The following is a 10,470-nucleotide window of genomic DNA, read 5'->3' as shown; positions in this document are numbered from 1 at the left end:
TGAGAAAATCACTCATTCATGCCAAACTTTCTCTTGTCAGCAGGTGGCGTTATGACTCTGACTCAAGATTTGCATGTAGATGCCTTCAGTAGAGGAATCTTATCAACCATGTGAATTTTCAGCCAGATCGGACATTGTTTGGCTGAGTTATATGTAATTTCCTGTTGCCAGCAGGTGGCGCTATAACTGTGACTCGATATTGGCATGTAAATGTCTTCAGGAGAGGATTTTAATCAACCATGTAAATTTTCAGGCTGGTCAGACTTTGTGTGGCTGAGTTATAAGCCAAACTATCTTCTGCCAGCAGGTGGCGCTATGACTGACTCAATATTGCAATGTAGATGTCTTCAGGAGAGGAATTTAATCAACCATGTGAAGTTTCAGGCAGATCAGAGATCGTGTGGCTGAGTTATAAGCCAAAAGACCTTCTACCAGCAGGTGGCGCTATGACAGACTCAATATAATTATGTAGATGTGCTTAGGAGAGGACTTTCATCAACCATGTGAAGTTTCACGCAGATCGGACATTGTGTGGTTGAGTTACAAGCCAAACTACCTTCTGCCAGCAGGTGGCGCTATGACAGGCTCAATATTGTTATGTGGATGTGTTCAGGTGAGGAATATGATTAACCTTGTGAATTTTCAGGCAGATCAGACATTGTGTGGTTGAGTTATAAGCATTTCCTGTTCCATGGCGAAGCGTTGAGGTTTGTCATGCCGCCACGGACACGCCCTTCTGCAAAATCTCTAGATCTTCACAATATATCATTGCTGGAGCTTTCAAATAACATCACTCAAATTTGGTGCTGATATAATAAAGTTTGTGGAAGGAGTATATTACAATGTAAAACATGTCATTTCCTGTGGCCAGCAGGTGGCGCTATAACTCTATCTGGATATCAGTATATAAACGTATTCAGGTCAGGACTGTTATCAAATGTGTGAATTTTGAGGCAGATCGGATAATGCATGCCTGAGTTATAACGACTTCCTGTTTTGTGGCGAATCATCAAAGTTTGCGAGGCCGCCACGGACACGCCCATCGACAAAAACTCTAAAGCTTTGCAATTTAACATCGCCAAGGCCTTTACATGACAAAACCAAATTTTGGTGTTGATCAGATAAAATCCCTAGGAGGAGTTTGTTAAAATACAACGCCTGGAAATGGCAAAAATGCCACTTTTTCGCCGCAGGAAGTTAATAATATCTGACTTCCTGTTAGGTTTGAGATATGGCTCCAAGAGACTTTTTCGTATGTTTTGCCATGTTTAAGGTGTGTGCCAATTTTCGTGCATGTGCGTGATTCGTAGCTTGGGGGCTCGTCCGTTTAATTTTTCTAGGTGGCGCTGTCGAGTCATTTTGCCACGCCCACTTCAATATTGTTATGTGGATGTGTTCAAGAGATGACGTTTATCAACCATGTGAAGTTTCAGGCAGATCGGACATTGTGTGGTTGAGTTATAAGGACTTCCTGTTCCATGGCGAAGCGTTGAGGTTTGTCATACCGCCACAGACACGCCCCTCTGCGAAAACTCTAGATCTTCACAATATATCATCGCTAGAGCTTTCAGATGACACCACCCAATTTTGGTGCTGATACGAAAAAATTTGTGGGAGGAGTTTATTACTCCGTAAATCATGTCATTTCCTGTGGCCAGCAGGTGGCGTTATAACTATATCTGGATATTGGCATGTAAACGTGTTCAGGTCAGGACGCTTATCAAGCGTGTGAATTTTGAGGCAGATCTGATAATGCATGCCTGAGTTATAACGACTTCCTGTTTTGTGGCGAATCGTCAAAGTTTGCGAGGGCGCCACGGACACGCCCATCGACAAAAACTCTAAAGCTTCGCAATTTAACATCGCCAAGGCCTTTAGATGACAAAACCCAATTTTGGTGTCGATCAGATAAAATCCCTAGGAGGAGTTCGTTAAAATACAATGCCTGGAAATGCCAAAAACGCCACTTTTTCGCCGCAGGAAGTTAAAAATATCCGACTTCCTGTTGGGTTTGAGATATAGCTCCAAGAGACTTTTTCGTATGGTTTGGCATGTTTGAGGTGTGTGCCAATTTTCGTGCATGTGCGTGATTCGTGTATCGGGGGCTCGTCCGTTTAATTTTTCTAGGTGGCGCTGTCGAGTCATTTTGCCACGCCCACTTCCGAGACCCATATCAACCTGCTATTTACACCGCGTTTGGTGTGTGTGCAAATTTTCATGAGTTTTCGGGCATGTTTAGACCCTCAAAAGTGCCCCGATAGGGGGCGGAATAATAATAATAATAATAATAATAATAAAAAACGGAGCAATTCCAATAGGGCCTACGCACCGTTTCGGTGCTCGGTCCCTAATTAAAGCTGCAAGCAGCGATGATAGGGACCTCGCACCCGGGCTCACCGCCGCCCGGTGACCTTACGATGACAGAGAACAGCGAACAATAATAATATAAGCCGATATATATATAAAAAACCTAAGAAAAATACAGATTTATGCCAAACTTCCTCCGGTCAGCAGGTGGCGCTATACCTGTGACTCAAGATTGGCATGTAGATGTCTTCAGGAGAGGAATTTAATCAACCATGTGAAGTTTCAGGCACATGGGACATTTTGTGGCTGAGTTATAAGCCAAACTACCTTTTGCCAGCAGGTGGCGTTATGACTGACTCAATATTGTTATGGGGATGTGTTCAGGAGCGGACTTTTATCAAACATGTGAAGGTTCAGGCAGATCAGAGATTGTGTGGAGATTGTGTTATAAGACAATTTACATTCTGCCAGCAGGTGGCGCTATTAAAAACTCAATATTATTATGTAGATGTGCTCAGGAGAGGACTTTCATCAACCATGTGACATTTTAGACAGATCGGACATTGTGTGGCCGAGTTACAAGCCAAACTACCTTCTGCCAGCAGATGGCGCTATTACTGACTCAATATTGTTATGTGGATGTGTTCAAGAGAGGACTTTTATCAATCATGTGAAGTTTCAGGCAGATCGGACATTGTGTTGTAGAGTTATAAGGACTTCCTGTTCCATGGCGAAGCTTTGAGGTTGGTCATGCCACCACAGACACGCCCCTCTGCAAAAACTCTAGATCTTCACAATATATCATCGCTAGAGCTTTCAGATGACACCACTCTATTTTGGTGCTGATACGGGAAAGTTTGTGGTAGGAGTTTGTTATAGTGTCAAACATGTCATTTCCTGTGGCCAGCAGGTGGCGCTATAACTGTAACTGGATATCGGCACGTAAACCTGTTCAGGTCAGGACTGTTATTAAATGTGTGAATTTTGAGGCAGATCGAATATTGCATGCCTGAGTTATAACGACTTCCTGTTTTGTGGCGAATCATCAAAGTTTGCGAGGCCGCCACGGACACGCCCATCGACGAAAACTCTAAAGCTTCGCAATTTAACATCGCCAAGGCCTTTAGATGATAAAACCCAATTTTGGTGTCGATCGGATAAAATCCCTAGGAGGAGTTCGTTAAAGTACAACGCCTGGAAATGGCAAAAACGGCACTTTTTCGCCGCAGGAAATTAAAAATATCCGACTTCCTGTTAGGTTTGAGATATGGCTCCAAGAGACTTTTTCGTATGTTTTGGCATGTTTAAGGTGTGTGCCAAATTTCGTGCATGTGCGTGATTTGTAGATCGGGGGCTCGTCCGTTTAATTTTTCTAGGTGGCGCTGTCGAGTCATTTTGCCACGCCCACTTCAATATTGTTATGTGGATGTGTTCAAGAGATGACGTTTATCAACCATGTGAAGTTTCAGGCAGATCGGACATTGTGTGGTTGTGTTATAAGGACTTCCTGTTCCATCGCGAAGCGTTGAGGTTTGTCATACCGCCACGGACACGCCCCTCTGCCAAAACTCTAGATCTTCACAATATATCATCGCTAGAGCTTTCAGATAACACTACCCAATTTTGGTGCTGATACAAAAAAATTTGTGGGAGGAGTTTATTACTCCGTAAATCATGTCATTTCCTGTGGCCAGCAGGTGGCGCTATATTTATATCTGGATATTGGCATGTAAATGTGTTCAGGTCAGGACGCTTATCAAGCGTGTGAATTTTGAGGCAGATCTGATAATGCATGCCTGAGTTATAACGACTTCCTGTTTTGTGGCGAATCGTCAAAGTTTGCGAGGCCGCCACGGACACGCCCATCGACGAAAACTCTAAAGCTTCGCAATTTAACATCGCCAAGGCCTTTAGATGACAAAACCCAATTTTGGTGTCGATCGGATAAAATCCCTAGGAGGAGTTCGTTAAAATACAACACCTGGAAATGGCAAAAACGCCACTTTTTCGCCGCAGGAAGTTAAAAATATCTGACTTCCTGTTGGGTTTGAGATATGGCTCCAAGAGACTTTTTCGTATGTTTTGGCATGTTTGAGGTGTGTGCCGATTTTCGTGCATGTGCGTGATTCATATATCGGGGGCTCGTCCGTTTAATTTTTCTAGGTGGCGCTGTCGAGTCATTTTGCCACGCCCACTGCCGAGACCCATATCAACCTGCTATTTACACCGGGTTTGGTGTGTGTGCAAATTTTCATGAGTTTTCGGGCATGTTTAGACCCTCAAAAGTGCCCCGATAGGGGGCGGAATAATAATAATAATAATAATTAAAGCTGCAAGCAGCGATGATAGGGACCTCGCACCCGGGCTCACCGCCGCCCGGTGGCCTCAGGATGACAGAGAACAGTGAACAATAACAATTTAAGCCGATATATATAAAAAACCTGAAAAATCCACAGATTTATGCCAAACTTCCTCCCGTCAGCAGGTGGCACTATGACTGTGACTCAAGATTGTTATGTAGATGTCTTCAGGAGAATAATTTTATCAACCATGTGAAGTTTCAAGCAGTTCTGACATTGTGTGGCTGAGTTATAAGCCAAAATACCCGTTGCCAGCAGGTGGCGCTATGACTGTGACTCAATATTGGCATTTAGATGTCTTCAAGAGAGGAGTTTAATCAACCATGTGAAGTTTCAGGCAGATCAGACATTGTGTGGTTGAGTTATAAGGACTTCCTTTTTCATGGCGAAGCGTTGAGGTTTGTCATGTCACCACATACACGCCCCCCTGCGAAAACTCTAGATCTTCACAATATATCATCGCTTGAGCTTTTAGATAACAACCAACCAAATTTGGTGCTGATATCAAAAAATTTGTGGGATGAGTTTATTACTTTGTAAATCATGACATTTTCTGTGGCCAGCAGGTGGCGCTATAACTGTATCTGGATATCAGCATGTAAACTTGTTCTGGTCTGGACTCTTATTAAACATGTGAATTTTGAGGCAGATCGGATAATGCATGCCTGAGTTATAATGACTTCTGGTTTTGTGGCGAATTGTCAAAGTTTGCGAGGCCGCCACGGACACGCCCATCGACAAAACCTCTAAAGCTTCGCAATTTAACATTGCCAAGGCCTTTAGATGACAAAACCCAATTTTGGTGTCGATAGGATTAAATCCCTAGGAGGAGTTCATTAAGATACAAGGCCTGGAAATGGCAAAAATGCCACTTATTTGCCGGAGGAAGTTAAAAATATCTGACTTCCTGTTGGGTTTGAGATATGGCTCCTAGAGACTTTTTCGGATGTTTTGGCGTGTTTGAGATGTGTGCCAATTTTTGTGCATGTGTGTGATTCGTAGATCAGGGGCTCGTCAGTTTAATTTTTATAGGTGGCGCTGTCGAGTCATTTTGCCACGCCCACTTCATTATTGTTATGAGGATGTGTTCAGGAGAGGACTTTTATCAACCATGTGAAGTTTCAGGCAGATCGGACATTGTGTGGTTGAGTTATAAGGACTTCCTGTTCCATGGCAAAGCGTTGAGGTTTGTCATGCCGCCAAGGACACGCCCCTCTGCAAAAACTCTAGATCTTCACAATATATCATCGCTAGAGCTTTAAGATAACACAACCCAAATTTGGTGCTGATACGAAAAAATTTGTGGGAGGAGTTTGTTACGATGTAAAACATGTAATTTCCTGTTGCCAGCAGGTGGCGCTATACCTGTATCTGGATATCGGCATGTATATGTGTTCAGGTCAGGACTCTTATCAAACGTGTGAGTTTTGAGGCAGATCGGATAATGCATGCCTGATTTATAACGACTTCCTGTTTCATGGCGAATCGTCAAAGTTTGCGAGGCCGCCACGGACACGCCCATCGACGAAAACTCTAAAGCTTCGCAATTTAACATCGCCAAGGCCTTTAGATGACAAAAAACAATTTTGGTGTTGATCGGATAAAATCCCTAGGAGGAGTTTGTTAAAATACAACGCCTGGAAATGGCAAAAATGCCACTTATTTGCCGCAGGAAGTTAAAAATATCCCACTTCCTGTTGGGTTTGAGTTATGGCTCCAAGAGACTTTTTCGTATGTTTTGGTGTGTTTGAGGTGTGTGCCAATTTTCGTGCTTGTGCGTGATTCGTAGATCAGGGGCTCGTCCGTATAATTTTTCTAGGTGGCGCTGTCGAGTCATTTTGCCACGCCCACTTCCGAGACCCATAACATACGTAAATTTTCGCCACTTCTGAGGCGTGTGCAAAGTTTCGTGAGTTTTCGGGCATGGTAAGGCCCTCAAAATCGCGATTCATTCCGGAAAAGAATAATAATAATAAACGGAGCAATTCCAATAGGGCCTTGCACCGTTCGGTGCTCGGTCCCTAATAATAATAAAAAACGGAGCAATTCCAATAGGGCCTACGCACCGTTTCGGTGCTCGGTCCCTAATAATAATAATAATAAAAAACGGAGCAATTCCAATAGGGCCTACGCACCGTTTCGGTGCTCGGTCCCTAATTAATAATCAAATTAAAAAAACTCCACACAAAAATGCACAAAAATGCCAACTGACCCAGCTGGGAATTGAACCAGCGACTTCCTTGCTGTGAGGCGATTGTGCGAACCACTGCGCCTGCCTAAAAACAAAAGTTGTCATTATTTACTTATCCGCCACATTACATCCACATTCCCAAACCTGTTTGAGATTCTTTCTTCATGTAAGAAGATATGTTGACGGTGTTAGTAGTTCCTGCCAGTTTCTAACATTCTTCTAAATATAATGTGTTGTGTCGCACAAAAAAAAACAAGATAAAAGTTTAAAACATTTCAGCATGAGTAGAATAAATGGTGAGCAAATTGAAATTTTTTGGGGAAAAATATCACTTTAAGGTTGTTCAGACAGAAGCCTCTGTTGGACGCAGTGGCGCAGTGGGGTAGCAATGTTGCCTCACAGCAAAAAGGTCGCTGGTTCAAGGCTAGGTAAGTTGACATTTCTGGTTGGAGTTTGCATGTTCTCTTCGTGTTGGCGTGGGTTTCCTCCAGGTGCTCCGGTCTCCCCCACAGTCCAAACACATGCGCCTTAGGTGAATTGAATAAACTAAATTGGCTGTAGTGTATGTGTGTGAATGCGAAAGTGTATGGGTTTTTTCCACTGTTGGGTTGCAGCTGGAAGGGCATCCAATGCATAAAACATATGCTGGATAAGTTGGCAGATCATTCCGCTGTTGCGACCCCTGATTAATAAAGGGACTAAGCCAAAAAGAAAATGAATTATTCTGCTGTCATTTTCAGGAATAATAAAAATTTTAAAAAAATTAATTAAAAAAAATCAACATTGCATCACAAATAAACGTGAGTTAAAAATGACACTTTACCTAAAAACGAAAACTGTCATCATTTGCTCATCTGCCATGTCCATCATCCCAAACCTGTTAGAGATTCTTTCCTCTGTTGAACAAAAAAGAAGATATGTTGACGTTGTTAAAGTAGCTGTCATAGTATTGTTTAGTATAAGTAGCCTAAATGTTGAGTAAATTTAAATTTTTTGGCTAAAAGATCCCTTTAAGATGGCGACACAGTGGCTTAGTGGTTAGCACTGTCACCTCACAGCAAGAAGATCGCTGGTTCGAGTCCTGGCTGGGCCAGTTGGCATTTCTGTGTGGAGTTTGCATCTTCTTCCTAATTGGCGTGGGTTTCCTCTGGGTGCTATGGTTTGCCCCAGTCCAAAGACATGCGGTAGCCTATAGGTGAATTGAATAAACTAAATTGGCTGTAATGTATGAGTGCAAATGAGTGTGTATGGATGTTTCCCAGTACTGGGTTGTAGCTGGAAGGGCATCCACATATAAGTTGGTGGTTCATTCTGCTGTGGCGACCCTGATAAACAAAGGGACTAAACTGAGGAACAATAAATGAATGAACGGTCCCTTTAAGTTTGTTCAGACAGAAGCCTCTGTTGGTCAGCCAGGAAAGTTTTCTCAACGTAAATAAACGGTTTCCTCTAGGTGAGGCGTATTAATAGCAGGCCTATTAGTTTTGAGACTTGAGAAATGTCAAATTAAGACTACAGACCACAGAAACTCTTTTCTATTTGGGTTTTTAGATAATCATGCAGATATTTACATATTTATTATTGGCCTCCATTTCACCTACTGCACGTTGAATTGTTCGGAATAAGTTCAACTTGTGGAGATTGAGTTGAACAAAATTAATGTTAGCAACTCACCATATCACGACTTTGTGTCATCAAGTTAAACTTTAAATAAAAAAGTAAACGTTAAAACAAGTTTTTACCGCGCATTTGACGTCTGAAAGCTACAAAAATAACTATATATCAAAACATCTAATTTTGTATAACCAAAATATTTAAAAACTAACTTTACGAGATTTCATCAGTTCAGAGCACAAATACACCGTTGATAGGTGTTTAAAACACATAATTATAAATATATACATTATGACGGTTCTCCACGGGGGGCAGTGGCGCGAAGGTGACCGGCGGCGGCGTCACAGACACGTGTTGACCACGTGATCGCTGAAGCCGCCGCCGCTGCTGCTGCTGAAGTTTCTATGATGGCGGCCAGTAATTATTATGGATTCACACATGCAGCTGCAGCTGCCGCCGGCCCGCAGTACAGGTATAAAACAAAAACACACATGCGCGTGATCACCTCGGTTATTTATAGAAGGATCAGAAACACGGCTGAAGTTCAAAATGGATTATGGCGGCCGCTACTCAAACATCTCCACGAGCTGCTGTTGTTTGTTTATTTATTGACGCTTGCTTGATATTATGATCGAAAAAGACTTATTATGTGATTTTTAGCTCAACTACAATGTTGCTGTCATGTTTATGGATTTGTACCATGGTTTTCTGCGTGTACTACGTAGGTACCATGGTAAACATTCTGTACCATGGTATAATATTCAGTATACCCTTGTGAGGATAGCATTATTGTGCATGTGCTAGCAGAAAATACTGTATTCTTGAAATTATCTTTGTAAATGTTAATGTAGTACCTTTTTCAGTTTGAAATTGGCTTGTTTTATATTTCACAGAAGATTAACGTTAACTTACACGTTTTTATTTCCAATATAATGTTGTGCTTTGGTGCTCATGCGGGTGTTGCAGATTTGAATCTGGCTGGCAACATTTACATCCACAAGCATAAAGTAGTTAAAAATGACATTTCTCTGCGGCCATAAATTTATATTGATTTTTATGCTGTTGTTGAACTTAATGTCTTCTTATAGGCAAAGATCTCTTCAAATTGCTAATGTTGTACATTGAGAAATAATATATTATCGCTAAACTGTCTTTATTTGTTCATTTATATACATGTGGGTTAATATTGAATATTCCTGATACTTTACTGGTGATACACAGGTAACCGATATGATGAATATCACAGTGATTTTAATTTTGCTGACCCTTTTTTGGCCATAGAGCTTTTTAATATACAAGATTGTTCATTTGACGATATTTTTTAGGGCCATAATTTAAACTGAATCTTAATCAAATGTCGTTTTTTTTAATGAGGTTAGTTTTTATTTTATTTATTTAATGCATTTCTATTTCATAATTATAGTAATCTAATATCATATCCATCAAATTAGGGATAAGTAGTTGTAATATTCTTGATATTACAAGCAATATTAATAGTACTGATAATGCGTCTGTTGCTATCATTTCAACTTTTTTTTTTATTGGCCAGAACATTTTTCTAAAAACTTACTAAAAACTAAAAAGATTAAAAGTAGTTTAATTAATTTTCATGAATTGGTTTTAATGCATTGCTCTGTTTACATTTTAAGACTGCAAATCAAGTGTCTGATTATTTTTCAGAATTTAACTTTAGACTTGTTTTAAGAGTGCATATGAATTTATTCTCAATTCCTAATTCTAGCACTCAGCCGCCTCCTGCCTATTCCCACCCAACCACGGGCAGCTATAATGTCCAGCCTGCACCCGGAGTGGCTCATGCTGTGACGGCATCATACCCTGCACCCACTGCCCAGCCGGCACGTCCTGCAGTAACAGCACCATACCCCACCTACCAGCCCCATCCGGCCCCAAATTATGGCTACCGCCAGCCTGAGACGACCCCGCAGCCCACCACCACTCCTCAAACATACCAGGTGTTGACTGAACCGGTCAGTGTTT

General features: G+C 41.6%; 2 protein-coding genes across 5 annotated transcripts in view; one reads left to right on the top strand and one right to left on the bottom strand.

Moving 5' to 3' along the window:
* Positions 1-8,809, bottom strand: part of atcaya (ATCAY kinesin light chain interacting caytaxin a) — a 60,877-nt gene extending 52,068 nt beyond the window's left edge. The window contains exons 1-3 of the mRNA XM_073937043.1: positions 8,533-8,809; positions 7,910-8,047; positions 7,682-7,754 (exon numbers count right to left, since the gene is read on the bottom strand). The gene's annotated coding sequence lies outside the window, so the exon portion shown is untranslated. The remainder of the gene's footprint in view (positions 1-7,681; positions 7,755-7,909; positions 8,048-8,532) is intronic.
* Positions 8,810-8,840: 31 nt separating this feature from the next.
* Positions 8,841-10,470, top strand: part of zfr2 (zinc finger RNA binding protein 2) — a 41,470-nt gene continuing 39,840 nt past the window's right edge. For all 4 annotated transcript variants that reach the window (XR_012397653.1, XR_012397652.1, XM_002666166.7 and 1 more), the window contains exons 1-2: positions 8,841-8,944; positions 10,214-10,460. Coding sequence is in view for 2 of the 4 variants with exons in the window: in XM_002666166.7 (XP_002666212.3) it covers positions 8,877-8,944; positions 10,214-10,460 (315 nt within the window). In the remaining 2 variants the exon portion in view is untranslated. The remainder of the gene's footprint in view (positions 8,945-10,213; positions 10,461-10,470) is intronic.

The sequence above is a fragment of the Danio rerio genome, chromosome 22 (assembly GCF_049306965.1).
Source record: "Danio rerio strain Tuebingen ecotype United States chromosome 22, GRCz12tu, whole genome shotgun sequence".
NCBI classification, from domain to species: Eukaryota; Metazoa; Chordata; class Actinopteri; order Cypriniformes; family Danionidae; genus Danio; species Danio rerio.
This window is presented reverse-complemented; position numbering and strand designations above follow the sequence as displayed.